Genomic DNA, 17726 nt, shown 5'->3' on the forward strand with positions numbered 1-17726 from the left:
AAATCAATTCAACTATCCAACTATTTAGAAGGTAGCAATTTCCTGTTAAATATTCATTTTGTTTGAACTGCTTTCCCTATCTTTCTTTTCATATACTTTATCTGTGGCCTCATTGAATGCTCTGGACTATATAAGGTGTCCCACACAATATTGCTTATCAAAGAACTTTTTCCAATGAATATCAATCAGGGAACTGATATCTGGCGCATCCACCAATCTTATCAAGTATTCCATCTTCCAGATGCTGGCCTTCTAGGATGATGGACAGCTCTCAAAGTTTGCTTTTGGAACCAGCTGATGAAATACTGTGGTATGCTGTCCCTAAAAGATGTCATATGCTCCAAATATGTTATCAGTCTTGAGATCACTTGTTGTCAATAGTCCAGAGAGTAGAAGAGGGTAAACACCTCAGTTGCTTCTTAAAGCCTGCAGCGGTGGTGCACACCTTTAATACCAGCACTCCAGAGTCAGAGGCAGGCGGGTCTCTGATTTCAAGGCCAGCCTAGTCTATAATGCTAGTCCAGGACAGACATCCAGGGCTACAAAGAGAAACCATGTGTCGAAAAACAAAACAAAAACAAACAAAAAAAGAAACAGTCTCAATGATCAATTCAATTTGTCAGTAGTCCAGAGAGAAGAGGGTAAATACCCCAGTTACTTCTTACACACCGCCTATTCTTGTTCTTAAATACAAAATCCCCAGCTTTACCAATTAAGACTCAGGAGCCTGACGCTGGGGTAAAAACCTGCTATCTCAGAAGGGCAGAGAAAGCACCCAGCTGACCTTCCTACTCAGCTCAAGGCACAGAAGGAAAAAGCCCCTTCTTTTCCACACTGTCTTAAATACCCTTCCGCTTAATGTCCCTCTTTTCTCCTTCTGAAGTGTCTCTATCTGTCCTCTGGACTTCCTCTTACTCTGTATGGTTTTTTCCCATGGTCATTTCCCACCAATCTGGTTACTCGCTCCAGATCTTGATGTAGGGTTGACTTTACTTCATCATGTTTACAGAAAGCTCATGGATTAAAGGTATGTGCTAGGGCTCAGCCATACCAAACAAGACAGGTTTTTCTAGTTCGCAATGGGCTCTTGCAATAGCCTGTTTTACTGTTCATTTGAGAAGAGATTCTACCATAGTCTGTCCTAGTACAACAGTGTGGTACAACACTGTCCACTAAGACAGCAGGTACAAGAGACCCTTTCCCTACACAGCTACAGCTGTCAGCGTCCCCTTGTTAGTCTCCCAAGATTCTAGCCAGCCCCTCCTCTATCGTTCCTAGCTGCCTGTGAATCTGCTCCAGCTACACAAGGCCTTGGGAAATGTGAAGAGTATACAGAGGCAGAATGTTAACAGGCAAAGGCAGTCCATCATTGTAGATATGGGAACACTGCCATCCATGCTGGTGTAGGGCTTTTTGGTGATGTAGCTGTTACTCAGGCTCCTGGTTCACCAGTCTTGACAGGAGTGAGTGGAATCATTCCTTTGATCTGTCGTTGATGTGTGTACAATATCTGGCCAGAATTTGTATTCTTAGATTTCTCATTAAGGAAGATGGCAAAACACCATACTGTATTTTCTTTTCCACTGACTCATGCATGTTTACATATATTGTTTCTGGTTTTTTTCCTACCGTAGTATTAGTAGTGTTTGAGTGAGAATGCCCTCATATATGTGAATGTCTAGTGCCAAGCTGGTGAACCATTTGGGGAAGGATTAGGAGGTGTGGCCTTGTTGGAGGAGGTTGTCACTGGGAGTGGGCTTTGAGGTTTCAAAAGCCCATGCCTGATTCAGTGCCACTCTGCCTGATGCCTGTGGATCAGTAGCTCTCAGTTATTGCTTCCGCACCACGCTTTCCTGCTTCCTGCCTTGGTGATCAGACTAACCCTCTAAAACTGCTGAGCAAGTCCCCAAGTAAATGCTTTCTTTTCTAAGGGTTGCTTTGGTCACAGTGCCTCATCCAAGTGAAAGAACAGTACCTAAGGCACTTTTATTGCATACAGAAGTGATGACTAGGGTTCTAATTTTAAGGGACAGCTTGTTTTAGACTAATCACTAAAGCAAAGAGCTACCCATAGTGGATGACAGGGATCATTGGAGGAAGCACTTTAAATGCTTAACTGCGAACAGTGGAAGAAAAAAGAGGGGTCACAGGTCAGATGTCGTTTTCTTAGTGATATTAGGGATTGAATCTTGGGCTCCATATATGCCTTTGAGACAGGATCTAGAGTGCTCCAGAAAGAGCTCAAGCTTGTTTTCCCTATCTCATCTCCTCGGCAGCTAGGATTGTTGGCATGGGACGCCACACTTGGCTGATGTTAATAATTGGTGCTATCACCAAACTCATTTTATATGGTTGGTGAAACTTGGTGCTAATGGTCCCTTTCTCTAGTTTTTAAAAATTATAATTCATATAATAAAAATGTTATTTCAAAGCTATCAACATGAAATTATTAAATATAGTTGTTATTAAGCCTCATGGTTAGAGGTATAGACAACAGTGTGACTATCAGCACCAAAACCTGTGTACATATCTATGTCTTTCTCTGGAACAGTGGTTCTCAACCTGCAGGCCACAATCCCCACAGGGTTGCATATTAGATTGCAAAATCAGTTATAAAGGGGCAATGAAGTAAAGTTATGGTTGGAGGTTATCACAACATGAGGAACTGTATTAAAGGGTCACAGCATTAGGAAGATTGAGAACCACTGTTCTAGAACTAAAAAATGGTGGATTGCTGTGAGTTCAAGGGCAGCCTGGTCTACAAAGTGAGTCTAGGACAGCTAAGGCTACACAGAGAATCCCTGTCTCTCAAAAAACAAAACAAAACACAATCTAACAGGATTTAGCACTAATATAAGGAAAGGGAAATTGGTATTTAACATGCAGAATTCTTATCCAAGCCAATTTCAAATAAGCCAGTCTTGGCATTCTATAGCCACTGGATTATTTACTGGTTAGCTGTCAAGCGTAACAAACCTTTCTTTCTTTCTCTTTTTTTCTCAAGACAGAGTTTCTCTGCTGGGCGCACCTGTAATCCCAGTGCTAGGGAGGCAGAGGCAGAGAGATCTCTGTGAGTTCAAGGCCAGCCTGATCTACAAAGAGAGTCCAGAACAGCTAAGGCTATACAGAGAAACCCTGTCTCAAAAAACAGAAGAAACAACAACAACAACAAAACAGGGTTTCTCTGTGTGACCCTGGCTGTTCTGGAACTCACTCTGTAGAACACGCTGGCCTCAAACTCAGACATCCATCTGCCTCTGCCTCCAGAGTGCTGGGATTAAAGGTGTGCACCACCACTGCCCAAAACTTTCTAAAACTAGTTTTATGATGGAAATTTTCAGTTTAAGACTGAGCCCAAATTGGGCTGAGGCCTGACGGACCACCATTCTTTTTTTTTTTTTTTTTCAAGATTTATTTATTTATTATGTATACGGTGTTCTATCTGCATGTACAGAGGGCACTAGATCTCATCACAGATGGCTGTGAGGCACCATGTGGTTGCTGGGAATTGAACTCAGGACCTTTGGAAGAGCAGCCAGTGCTCTTAACCTCTGAGCCATCTCTCCAGCCCCGGACCACCATTCTTATCTGGGCTTGTTCATGCTGATGTCATAGCAGCTGACACAGCTCTGGTTGGGAGAGCTTCCTGTCCACTGGGGCCCTGTGGTTTTCCTCTCAGGGTAACTTGTCTTGTTGCAGACTAACATGGGATAGTCTCAGGGAGATGGCAGAGATGGTGGGGTTGAGTAGAAGAAGTCAAGATCCTTTAAGACTAGGTACACACGGAGAGATGGCTCAGGAATTAAGAGCATTGCTGCTCTTCCAGAGAACCCAGGCTTGATTCTCAGCACCCACATAGCCATTCACAACCATATGTAACTCCAGTTCCTGGGAATCAGAACCCTCTTCTGGCCTTAGGCACAAGGCACACAAGTGGTGCACAGACATACATGCAGGCAAAACACCCATACACATAAAATAAAACAGTCAACTAGGCCCATAACTGGTACACTGTCACACACACTGATTTTCTGTAAGTCAGGGTCTTTGTGATCCCAGGCTGGCTTCAAACTTACGTATGTAAGGATGGCCATGATTCTGCTCCTCTTTCCAGCTTCCAAGAGCTGAGATGACAGGCATGTGCCACCATGCCTATGCTGGCCAAGCACACCACCCACTGAGCCATGTTCCCAGCCCCCTACTCACTTTTTCTATCTTACTAGGACATAAGGATGGTCCCAAGGCTTAGGAAAACGGACTCTGTCTCTCCTCGAGAGCAGCAAGCAAAGCTCCACTGGCAAGGTCACATTTACAGGAGAAAGATCAAAATCTGGGTTTTTGTGTGTAGTCAAAATCATTTTGTCTAAGATCCTATAGCTACAGAGGGGTCAGTTTATGCTAGCACTCGGTCAACTTTTGTTTTGAAAGCTTAAACACTTTCACTGGGCCACACTACTCATGTAGATTGTCAAGGAGTTTAAAAAGTGACACTTCGCGAGAGAAGCAGAATTTCTTTCAGATTTCCCACTGTGGAAACTCAGGGCCAGATACATTTGCTGTCCTTCATGACCTCAGCACTGGCACAAAACACAGCCCTGGTCAGCTGGGGACTCCCACCAGACTGAATCCAGAGGGAGTATTTAAGAGGCAGTCTCCACAGGCCTCTCTGCCAGGAAGTGCACACCTCCCTTCACTCTTCTCAAGGTCACATGGCATTTTGGACAGCATTTTCCTTTGGCTGCTGTCTTCTAATCCTGTTCATCAATTCTTTGACGGGTCTGTTATTCTTCCAATAAATACTTTTGTTCTATGTAAGCTAATTACAATTACTGTCTGCCACCAGGTAATGACACTGGTATGCACTGATTAGATTCACTCTGTGCCGTGTGCCCTCTCTTTGAGAATGTCACTTCATGGAAGTAAATGATAATATGATGATGATTAAACATATTTTAAATCACAATCACCAAATTACTTAAAAAATATTGAATGACCAAAACCCAGTAAACCATAATCTTAAGAGCAATTTTCCTTTATATGATTTATATGATTATGAATGAGGCTTTTGTCAAATAAGAAGGTATTTAAACTTAGAAGATACATGATATTTCAAAATGAGAGCCAACCCATACAAACATGAGAAATATTTAGCAAAAATGTATGGTTGATGATGGATGCATTTGTATTTTCTAGCTATAATACCTTTGGTAAACTTATTGCTTAGTTCAGTTCTTAAATCTTGAATAATTTTTTAAAAGTTAACAATTATCAAAACAGCATCAATGAAATTCTTTTAAGTACTTGGTATATGTAAAAGATTAGTATATGTAGTTATGGATAAAAGCACAGGCAGTCATTTGTCACTTAATGATGGAGGATACATTCTAAGAGACCTGGGTGCTGTGCAGCATCAGCATGCATGTATATAAGCTTATACATATAGCTTATATAAGCCTACGACCCCCCGAGGCTAGATGGATACACCACTGGGTAACTGATCCGTCATTGACAATGTTACGCAGGCCACTGCTGCATCTCTAGGCATTCTGGGAGTAAGCAAAGCATTACAAATGTTATTGCTATTCCTCCAGAAAGGCATGTGCTCATTTATTAACATCAGAGGCAATTAACATGGTACTAAAAATAAACATGCACCAATCATACACAATACAAACTTAACAAAAACCTTTGTCCACTACAACTAGTGGGTGTAAACAGACCTTTCCATCCACCCTTAGTGCATTATTCACAAGTAAAACATGAGGGGAAAATAGTGGATTTAATGCTGTTCAGCACCTTTTGTAAAGCCGAAAGACTCAACATCTCCATATATCAAAAACACCTGTATCTGTACCACCTAAAACATAAAGTTAATCATCTCTCAACTTTAAATTCGATTTACATCACTTTTTAGCTTGGTAAATTTTAATAGTATTTAAAAATTATCTAAATTCATAAAAGTATTTCATAAATTTCAACATTTAATTATTATGTACAAGGAACTCTATGAAACGGGTTAAAGAACTGCTGTGATAAAGTTCAAGCAACATTACTAAATTTAACAAAATTCCAACCAAATCAAGGCAGAGGACATTCAAAACTCTTTATAAGCTCCTAGTGAACAAGAAAAGTTCCAGTAATAAAAGTCAATATGAGAAATAATGTTGAAATTGCCAGTAAAAATATATTTTAATAAGCATGACATATGTTTGATAGCAACGATATGATTTTATACAAAACCTTTAAAACATTGGCATGTATGAACTACCTGGCTTGATCAAATGTAAAGGTAATATTTTAAGATTTAAAGAAGTTGATTTCAAAAATACATTTTAGCAGCCATTGTTTTACTTCCAGTTAAAACAGAATAAAGTGTTAAAAGTAAAATGTATTGTCCACTAAAAGCCCCAAATTAGAAAAATTTAAATAGTATACTATTCTAGCAATAACAGTTTTTAATGCGATGTAGTCTAAGGACGGTGGGAGCCAATAATAAATGACCAGACATACATATGGATACAAGGTTTCACTGAAATACTTAGGTAGCAAAATATATGAAAAATAGAAAAGTAAAAAGATAAAATTAAAAAATATTGCACAGCCACATTACCTAGAAAGTAAAGTTGATGTTTAAACGGCTCTACACATGGATGATATAAATTATCTTCCATATAAAAAGGTATAAATATGTCATAGAACTTAGCATCTACACAACTATAATACATTATTCAAATCATTGCTGAATGAGGTAATTGGTAAGTCTCTAACAATGCTTCTGTCCTACTGGAAATATTTGAGGGCAGCAACCAAGAAAAACTTTTCCAAAAATATCTCTGAATCAAGAACAGCTATGTGTGCAGCTCTCCCGATGAGTGAATCAGCTGTGTTGGGCAGTGCATTAATGACATTGTATCGAACCAAATTACAGCCTTTGCTCTGCAGAACTGGGCGAAGCAAGTTGTGAATCATTTCTGAATAGATTTGCCCTGTAAAACAGACAAAAAGGAAATTGATTTGCACAAATGAAAGTCCTTATCAACTTTTCTCTAATTAAAAAATTTATATTATTTCTACACAAAGTAGAAAAGTATCTGTGGTAGTTTGAATAGGTCTGACCTCCATAGACTCATGTATGTGAATGCTGTCCCTTAGGGAATGGGGCACTATCAGGAGGTGTGGCCCTGTTCTGGAAGTGTGTCACTGTGGAGGCGGGGCTCTGAGGTCTTAAACTCTCAAGCTTCACTGCTCACAGTGAAACACATCCAGTCTCCTCTTGGCTCCTTTCAGATCAAGGTCAGCTCCTCCAGCACCATGTCTGCCTGCCATGATGATAATAGAGTAATCTTCTGGAACTATAAGCCAGTCCCAATTAAATGCTTGCCTTTATAAGAGCTGCTTTGGTCATGGTTTCTCTTCATAGCATTAAAACCCAAACTAAGACAGTATCACTAATTTTTTTCTTCAGCTATTACTTTGATACTCTTTGATAGGAAATATTATTTATAAAAATATGACTAACCATTAATACCTTACCTGGCCACTTCAAATTTATTATACATTATTTTTTGTCAAATTTTAACCCAAAACATGTATATAAAGCAGTTTTCTTTCAATTTAGTCACTTATAATTTGCTAAACAAAGAAAATAAGATAATTATGATAATATTTTGATAAGGTAAAATAAAATACTTTATGGTCTAGCAATTACTTTTAAAACAATTCTATGGCAGATAACATTTCTACAATATTCTGACAAAGAACAGCAACTTCCTCTTATCAGAACAATATGAGTTGGCTTGAAGAATTTGCTTTTGTGGTCTGAGAAGTTACTTAGTACTTTCCTTGCTCTATAACATGTATTTAAATTTAATGTTTAATTCTTCCACTTTTCTTGCTCTTCATCCTATACATAAATGGCAAGTTTGACTCATCATATGAGAGGAAAATATGGTGTTTTTCTTTTTGAGCCACGCTTATTTCAGTTAACATGCTGATATCAGATTTTTCCATTTTGTATTGATGCCATTATTTCATTCTTTTTAAAATAAATCATTTTATTTTATGTGCATTGATGTTTTGCTTACATGTATGTCTGTGTGAAAGCGTGAGATATTGGAGTTACAGACAGGTGTGAGCTGCCATGTCGGTGCTGGGAACTGAACCTGGGTCCTTTGGAAGAGCCATCGGTGCTCTTAACTGCTGAGCCATCTCTCCATCCCCCTTCAGTCTTTTTTTTTTTTTTTTTTTTCATAGTTGAATATGGACCACTTTCTTTATCTCATTTTTATAAAAGGGACTATAGGGGAGAGAAGAGGTCAGAAGCAAAGGGGAAAGAACAAGGACAATAAAATATGTACTTCATAGAAACAGAGAGGGTACTATTTGGAGGAAAAGAAGGGGAGCGTGAGAGTGAGGGTGAGAAAGGGCATATGGGGGACAGATAATGTCATAATGAAACCCAATTTTCTGTGTACAAAACAGAAAAATCCATGAACCTGCTTTAATTCAAAGCTGTACTCCTACTCCCTGCTCCTTTTAAGTTCATTCTTAGAATGGATTTAGCAGGTCATATTAAACAAAAATGCTGAAGATTAGATATATCATGTTTGTACATATATAAGTATGCAAACTGCTGTAAGGTGCAAAAATATTGCTTAGAATGCTTATGTACTCCTTATCATTAATGGACAAGTAGCTAATGCTTCCATGGAAGGAGCCAATTTAAGCATGGTAGGCTTTAGAAGTAGGTTGCGGGGCTGGAGAGATGGCTCAGAGGTTAAGAGCATTGTCTGCTTTTCCAGAGGTCCTGAGTTCAATTGCCAGCAACTACATAGTGGCTCACAACCTCTATTATGAGATTAGGTGCCTTCTTCTGGTATGCAGGCACACATGCAGGCAGAATACTGTATGCATAATAAATAAATCTTAAAAATAAAAAAACAAAAGCAAAAACAAATGAAGTAGGATGCAGTCATGCAGAATGACAAGAAGAAAAGAGTAGGTAGAAAATCAAAGACACAGAGACGGGCATTTAAGAGGAGACTAAGAACACATAAGTTAACCAAAAAATCCAAAAACAACAACAAAACCACAACCAACCAACCAAAATAATCAAAACCAAACCTTTCATTCCCTTCTTTCCTCTTAGTTTTTACTGGGAGTCAAGCTGGCTCTGTGAGTCCATGCTATTTTTTAAAGTATGTTTAAAAGGAAAACTTTTTTTTTTATTAGGCAACCCAGGAAGCAGTCCCAGCAGCACAGAATCTCACTGTTAAAAGACATTCATTTCAGCTGGGCATGGTGGTGCATGCCTTTACTCCCAGCACTAGGGAGGGAGAGGACAGCCAGGGCTGTTACACAGAGAAACCCTGTCTCGAAAAACTGGAGGAAAAAAAAAATCATTTCATCTTGGCTGCACATGAAGATCTTTTGTACTTCCTCTGTGCAGACTCTAGTTTTCACAGTAAATGTGACATGAACTGAGGCCCACGCTAGGGTCTTCCAATTCACAACTCTATTAAAACCCCTGCCTTAAGGAGGTATTTGCTGTCACAGTGTGCCAAGAAAAGGATCAAGTGTTTAAAAAGAATTGAGACAAATTGGGAGTTAGAAGATCCAGATTCTTACTTTAATTCTGTATTTGTCAACAGCGACTTTGCATAAACCATACAATATTTTTGAGACTTAGTAACTAAATGAGCAAATAAGACTCAGGTGAAATTAAATACCACCAAACCAAATAACCCTATTAAGAAATGGAGCTCAGAACTAAACAGAGAATTCTCAACAGAGGAATATCGAATGGCTGAGAAACACTTAAATGTTCAACGTCTTTAGTCATCAGAGAAATGCAAATCAAAACGACTCTGAGATTCCATCTTACACCCATCAGAATGGCTAAGATCAAAAATTCAAGTGACACCACATGCTGGTGAGGATGTGGAGAAAGAGGAACACTCCTTCATTGCTGGTGGGAATGCAAACTAGTACAACCACTTTGGAAAACTATCTGGCGCTATTTCAGAAAAGTGAGAATAGGGCTTCCTCAAGACCCAGCTATCCCACTCCTTGGAATATACCCAGAAGATGTTCCACCACACAAGGACATATGCTCAACCATGTTCATAGCAGCCTTATTCATAATAGCCAGAACCTGGAAACAGCCTAAATGTCCCACAGTTGAAGAATGGATAAGAAACTGTGGTACATTTACACCATGGAAAACTACTCAGTTATAAAAAACAAGGAAATTCAGAAATTTGTGGACAAATGGATGGAACTAGAAATGATCATACTGAGTGAGCTAGCCCAGAAGCAGAAAAACTCACATGATATATACTCACTTATAATTGGGCACTAGCCCAAAAGACATGTCCCATGAAAGTCTACACTTAACAGGAGATTGGGATAGATGTGAGGACTTCCTACTGGAACTCTAGATAAGAGAACTATAGGAGATGGGGAAATAAAAGGATCCAGAGAGTCTTAGAAACCTACAAGAAGAATATTGTAACGGATGGATCAGGGCACGGGGTGGGGGGTGGGGGTCTGCTCAAACTATCGCACTACCTAAGAACAATACAAGTAGTAAACATCAAACCCCCACCCTGATCTACACAATGGACAGGACATTCTCCACACTTGAGTGGAGAGCAGGGACTGACTCTGACACGAATTCGGGTGCCCCATATTTGACGACCGCCCTTTAGTAGGGAAGCCTGGTGGCACTCAAAGAAAGAATAAGCAAGCTACTAAGATGAGACTTGATAGACTATGACCATAAAGAGGGGGAGAAGGTCCCCTCTATGACCTAGGGAAGGGGAATGGGGTGAAAATGGGAGGGAGGGAGGAATGGGAGGACACCAGTGATGGGATGACAACTCAGTTGTAATCTGAATAAATTAAATAATAATAATAATAATAATAATAATAATAATAATAATAATAATAATAATAATAATACTCAGGTTGCCTTGTAATTTCAACTAGCTTTGATTTAAATTTTAACAACATCAAAGAAACCAAGACCACTCACTGACATTGTAAGGGGCAATCCTTGCTGCCATCTTTACCTAAGTGGTGCCCAGAAAAGCATGAGGCACAAATACTACAAAAACAAGCAAGCCCAGCAATGGAGGGGAAACCAAAGCTCAGATTACTTTCCAGCAGCAGAAGGCAGAAGCATTGCTTACACAAAAAACAGCTCACACAGCAGGAGAGGAAGAACTGAAAAACATAGAGAAGAGCCTTTGATGACAGGAGGAAAGGATGTTGGAGGTTGGTCTGATGTATTTTGATGCTAATTACTGCTTGCTATCTCTGTGCCCCAAAATTGCTATGTAACCTTGCCTAAAAACTTATTCCTATTTGACCAATAAAAAGCTGACACACCTAGGCAGGCAACTGGGATGGGCGTGGCTAAGGTTCCCAGGATTTGGGAGACAGAGAGAATCCAGGGAGAGAGGAGGAGACAGGATGGAGGAGGGCAAGGAGGAGAATCACCTTGGGATAAAAAAGAGCCACATGGCCCAGAGAAGAAACTCTCAAGCTCTGCATGGAAAGAGACAGCCAAAGTGAAGAACAATAGCAAGTACTTTGGGATCATGGATGGGAGGTAGGTCAAATAGAAATTACTAGAAGCAGATGGAATGGGATGGAAACTGGGAGTTATTGGAGATAGGAGGTAATACCTGCCTTGCCCCAGGTAAAGGCTCATTTTAAAATGCATCAAGTGTCTGTGTTCTCATTGATTGCTAGCAGGTTAGAAAATACCACCATAATAATAATTTGTCTAATAATAAACATTTATTAGGCCATACTTATAAATTAACCACAACAAAGGGAAAAAAGTGAGTGACTTGTGACATATTTGAGGAAGAGTTCATTCATAGACAAAACTCACTGAGGCACTTGTTTACTTTACCTGACTGCTTGTCCTTTAAAGCTGTTTTACACATTTCGATGCGGGCAGAATGATAAGGAACATATCGGTCCTGCAGAGATCCTACCAGCACAACATTCTTGAAATAATGAAGCCCTAAATATAGAAAATAACAAATTATAATTCAAAACTTAACCAGATTTAAAACTTAGTGGTATCATGATAAAAATTAAACTTCCACAGTAGTATTACTTTTTTGTTCTTCTAGACAGGGTTTCTGGCTGTCCTAGACTTGCTCTGCACACCAGTCAGGCTTTGAAGTCACAGAGATCCTCTTGTCTCAGCGCCTAAGTTCTGGGACCAAAGGCGTATGCCACCACTGCCCTAGCATTAGATTTTAAAATACATTATGAATCTACTCTTCAAACTTCTACATACATACATAAGTTCAGGTTAAGTCCATGGGTTACTTTGTGACTGAGACCAAGTAGTACTTGACCTCTTAACATCAGCAGTATCCAAATTGGCTGTTTGGCTTGATCAGTAAATACAAATTCATGTGATTATTAAACAAGATAATGACAATATATTAGAACTGGGATACGTAAATAAGGAGTTTGTTTTAGAATGTTCTACAGTAATGTTTTGGTATTTTATGCTTGAGTCAGAATCTTAGAAGCTAATTGTAGGGATGACTGTTAGTTCTGAATGCAGGACTTTGGAGACATCTCTTTTTCTTTTGGAACTCAAGGACTTTAACTCTTTTTGTTTGTTTTGTTTTTCAAGACAGAGTTTCTCTCTCTGTGTTATCCTTGGCTGTCCTGGATCGCTTTGTAGACCAGGCTGGCCTCGAATTCAGAGAGATCTGCCTGCTTCTGCCTCCTGAGTGCTGGGATTAAAGCATGCACCACCGTGCGCGGCAGGACCTTAATTCTTAAAAGGCTGAACCCAGGGCTGGAGAAATGGCTCAGAGGTTAAGAGCACTGGCTGCTCTTCCAAAGGTTCTAAGTTCAATTCCTAGCAACCACGTGGTGGCTCACAACCATCTATAATGAGATCTGCTGCCCTGTTATCGCAGGCAGGCACACAAATAAATCTTTTTTTAAAAAATTAAAAAAAAAAAAAAAAACAACAAAAAAAAAACGATCCAGCTATACGACTCTTGAGTATACAGCCAAAGCATGTTTCATCCTACTAAAGAGACATTTGCTTAACCATATTTACTGCTGGTCTCTTCTAACAACTAGAAACTGTAAACAGCCTAGATGTCCACGAATGGAGAATGGATAAATAAAACACGGTACATTCACACAATGGAGTATTACTTGGCTCTTAAGAAAACCTACCAGGTAAATGGATGGAGCTATAAAAAAATCATCCTGAGTGAATTAACCCAGACCCCAAAAGACAAATGTTGTATGCTTTTTCTTATATGTGAGTGTGTGTGTGCTGTAATCGATATAAACAAAGGTTAGGTACTTAGTAAGGTACCAGGTAAGTGAGGATCTTCCATGGAAGGTGAAATACAATATATTGTCATGGAGTAATGCAGAAACTAGAATAGAGGAGTAAGTAGGAAGGGGGATGGGAGAGAAAGGCAAAGGATGGAATATTGGAAGGAGTATCAAACACCAAAAGATCATTTAAAAAACCATATGGACATCTACTACTGTATAAGCTATGTAAAATATAAACACATATAAAAGGAATTCTTACAGCATCACCAATACTAGCACAATACCCCATCTAGGTATCTCTTTGCTACCAAAGTAAACACCCAGTGCCAGAAATGGGTTAAACTTGTTGAGTCACTGACCAAAGGGCCTCATGGAACCCCTACACCAAAGGCTATTGCCAAGGCCACTGGACGCCCTCCACAACCTGACATTTTATATGTCATCAAACACAGAGATGTTGAGCCAGTGCCTCCCTAGACGCCTCACCTCTACTGACTACTGTTCATGGTACTTTAAGGTACTCTGCACGCTATCATAGGAGAAAGATAGTCATCAATATTCCCGATCCACAAACCCTGCAAGGCACAACAGTGGACTGCTGGAAGATATACTTGTGCAATAAAGACACAAATGGGAGTAACCATTTCCTATTTAGATTTAAGGCCCACTCCTTGTTAGAACCCTTACTTTCTCTGCTAAAGTGGCTAAGAATATGAGATTAGACAGGTTACGAGACTAAGGGAAAACCCAATGCTAATATTCTACAGACATTGTTCTGCATGTATAGTTCAGTGCCTCACTCAAACCACATCAGAGAAACTTCTCACAGTAGATGGGAATTAACAAAGAGACCCACAATTGGACAATATGCATAGTTAAAAGACTTTGGAGTACTAAATCATAAATGAGATGCCTTCATCAAACCCCACCCCTCAATGCTCAGGGATGTAAGTGGAAGAGAAAGATTGCAAGAGCCACAAGTGATAGATGACTCTAAGCAAACAATATCTTCAAGACACAACAGGATCGATGCACACAAGTGTGGCAGCACACACAAGGCTTGTCCAGGTTCAAGCTAGACAGGATCCCATTGTTGAGAGGATGAAGTGAATACAGGTTCTCACCTCTAACCAAGAAGCTACCTGCAGTTAATACCTGCTGACAAAAAGGAAATATTTTCTTCAGTGGAGTCCCATTGAATATAATAACCACATTTGAGGGCAAACGTCATGCTGAGGAGCAGCTGACCAACACAAAACAAGCTCAATTTTGTTTTTTGTAAATGGGTACTTTTTATATTATACTTTTGGGGGGTTGAACTGTCTTTTGATTGCTCTGATTTTCATTTTTGTGTTTCTGTAGTTTATTTTTGTGTTCTGAAAGAAAGAGAAAAAGAATATACAGTTGGGCAGTTGGGTGAGTAGAGAGGTGGGAAGCATCTGGAAGAAGTTGGAGGAGTGAAAAACATGATTAAAAAAAAAAACAAAAGGAGCACTGTAGTAGCCCGGCCCCCCAAAAGAAAAGTGTAATTTCTAACATTTTTTTAATAAACATGCTTGACAGCCATGAAGCAAGAAAGGAAAATATATGGAAGTTTATAAAAAGGGCTGAAGGCTTGGGTGGCAGGGGGTGGGGCAGCTATAAGACCACAGAGATGGACAAGCAGAGTTCTTACTAGAAAATAATAACTAATAGGGTCAGTGAGATGGCTGGGCAGATGTTTGCTGTACCAGCCAGATGATGTGAATATGTGAATTCAACACCTAGATCCCATGTGAGGGTGGAAGGAGACAATTCCACCAGCGATGACCTCTGACTTCCAAATGTGTATAGTGGCATGCATGTGTCCACACATCACACACACACACACACACACACACACACACACACACGATATATTCAAAGTTCTATACAGCTAGTAAAAAACACAATCCTATTAAGAAATTAAGAACTATTTTAATAGTTTAGCATTAGACTTTGCTAATTTCTTCCCACAATTACAGCAGAGTGATATATTTCCATCACCAGAAAGCACCTCATAATGTTTCCTCACCAGCCTATCTTTTAAACTGTTGCTACATACTCACCTGCTTTATTACTAAGCTTATATAGAAATGTTTGGCGAGGATCTGAATGATCTCGACATGTCAGCTGTAAAAGAGACCCTGATTTTTTCCATTTCTGCATAAACCAGAGACCTAGAAAGTGGAATATGATATGTAAGCACATATGGAAAGGTAGTAATATATACTAAAATTATTAATGTTAACATATACTCATTTAAAATAACATTTTATATATTAACTTTTTTTTGGCTAATAAAATTTATTTGCAAAGTACCTTCGCCCTCTGATAAACATATTTACAAGTATATGGAAGTTCATGGAAGCTGTTGTCAGAAACAGAATACATAACAATATACAAAAAACAAACCTGAGAACACTGTATGTTTAGACATCCTTTTTAAAATTATAAAAACACAGGGAACAAAACCTCAACCACAGTAGGTCTAAATGCCTATGCACTAAGCTTTCAATCTATTGGCAGTTACAAGGAGGCTATAGTAACTAATTTAAACCTCACTCGACTGAACAACTTTCAACATTTTCTAATAACAATTCAAATTTATTTAAACCCTATTTTTAATTGTACTTTATATTAGCAATAATACATATTCATGTATTTTTAAATATTTCCTTGCTACAGCCCTCCTGCCCCAATAACCCATATTTAAATGACTCTACCAAAATAAAAATTTAAATAAATTCTCAACATTACTTAAGGATTTTTTTCTTAATCCCCCTTTCTCTTTCCTCTCCCTATCAGATGACAGGTCTTACTATGACAGTCCGGCTATCCTGAAACTCATGATCTTCCTGTTTCAGCTTCCTAAGTGCAGGAATCACAGGCACATACTGCCTTTGCTTGGCTTCAAAATCTTATTTATTTCCAAAATAAAGAATTGTCTGAGCTTTGAAATTACTGGCTATAAATGGGATACAAAAGAAAACTGGAAGCAATGAAATTTTAAATTTACTTTTGCAATGGGAATTTGACTACACTAGCATTTTTTTAAAAAAATGATAAGGAAGGAAAATATAAAGCCAACCAACAGGAAAACTAAGGAGCTGTCATATCTCAATACAATTTTTACATTGGCTTGGCACTGTGACACTTAACCTTTAATCCTAACACTAAGAACACACAGGTAATCAGGGTTAGCCTAGTCTATATACCAAGTTTCAGGCTGTGCAGGCTATATAAATGACACCTTGTCTCAAAGGAAAAAAAAAACTCAAAACCAGGGTCTTAATCATGAATTTTAACTTCTTTGGAAAACTCGGATTAATTTAGTTTGCCCTTAATGGCTACCAAATCAAAACTAAGGAGTTAACAGTCCACAGAAAGTTATTTTGTAGCTTTATAATATATTAAACATATTTATTCATTTTCCAACCAATAGAATGACCAGAAGAGTTTATTTATATGATTAAAATTTAATGACCCTTAATTTAGTGGAAGTATCTTCTTGGGGCTTCTGACAGATACCTCCTCAATAAGACTATTTTCTAAGATTATTGCTTGTTTGGAGCTTGAGGACCATTTCCTTAGAACCTTAGAAAACAGCAGGGTAGGTGAGCTGTAACTCTCAGCAGCTTCTGGAAAGAGGAGGATGATACCCATGCCTTTTGAGTTAGGATCCGAGATGGCTAGTTTTGACTGACAACATGACATGATATAGAACTGCCAGGGGAAGGAGTGTAAATGAGGGACTGTCTAGGATAGGTTGGTCTGGGATGTTGTCTATTTAATTCTTTATTTATTACTTGTTTGCTTATTTCTGTGTTTTTACAGGTGTACATAGACGGGATGGTGTGTCTGTGTGTGTGTGTGTGTGTGTGTGTGTGTGTGAGAGAGAGAGAGAGAGAGAGAGAGAGAGAGAGAGAGAGAGAGAGAGAGAGAGAGAGAGAGAGAGAGAGAGAGAGAACAGCTTGTGGGAGTAGCTTTTCTCCTTCCACCATGTAGGTCCCAGGGATTGACCTGCTGAGCCTTTACCTGCTGAGCCCTCTCCCTGACCTCTCTTCTCTTAACTGGGTCAGCTGAGGTGGGAGATCCACTCTGAATGTGGGCAATACCATTTTATGAGCCAGACCTTGGATTGAGTGGAAGAGAGGAAGCTGAGCACAGGCATACTGCATTAAATTGACTGTGAATGTCATCTGACTGGCTGTTTCATTAAACCCTTTCTCCCTTAAGCTGCTTTTGTCAGGATATTTTACTGCAGTAATAGCAAATGGGTCTGAGAAAGCAAGGCATACTCCGCAATGGAAGTCTGTTATGCAACAGGAGAAAGTAAAGTAAGAGAGTGGAAAAGTCAAGAGCATCAG

General features: G+C 39.1%; 1 protein-coding gene across 8 annotated transcripts in view; it reads right to left on the reverse strand.

The window, feature by feature from the left end:
* Positions 1–6427: 6427 nt before the first annotated feature.
* Positions 6428–17726, reverse strand: part of Fam135a (family with sequence similarity 135 member A) — a 77216-nt gene continuing 65917 nt past the window's right edge. For all 8 annotated transcript variants that reach the window (XM_051152966.1, XM_051152965.1, XM_051152969.1 and 5 more), the window contains 3 exons: positions 15426–15536; positions 11924–12037; positions 6428–6986 (listed from right to left, as the gene is read on the reverse strand). In XM_051152966.1, coding sequence (XP_051008923.1) covers positions 6781–6986; positions 11924–12037; positions 15426–15536 — 431 coding nt within the window. In that variant the 3' untranslated portion in view covers positions 6428–6780. The remainder of the gene's footprint in view (positions 6987–11923; positions 12038–15425; positions 15537–17726) is intronic.

Source organism: Acomys russatus, chromosome 11 (assembly GCF_903995435.1).
Source record: "Acomys russatus chromosome 11, mAcoRus1.1, whole genome shotgun sequence".
Lineage (NCBI taxonomy): Eukaryota > Metazoa > Chordata > Mammalia > Rodentia > Muridae > Acomys > Acomys russatus.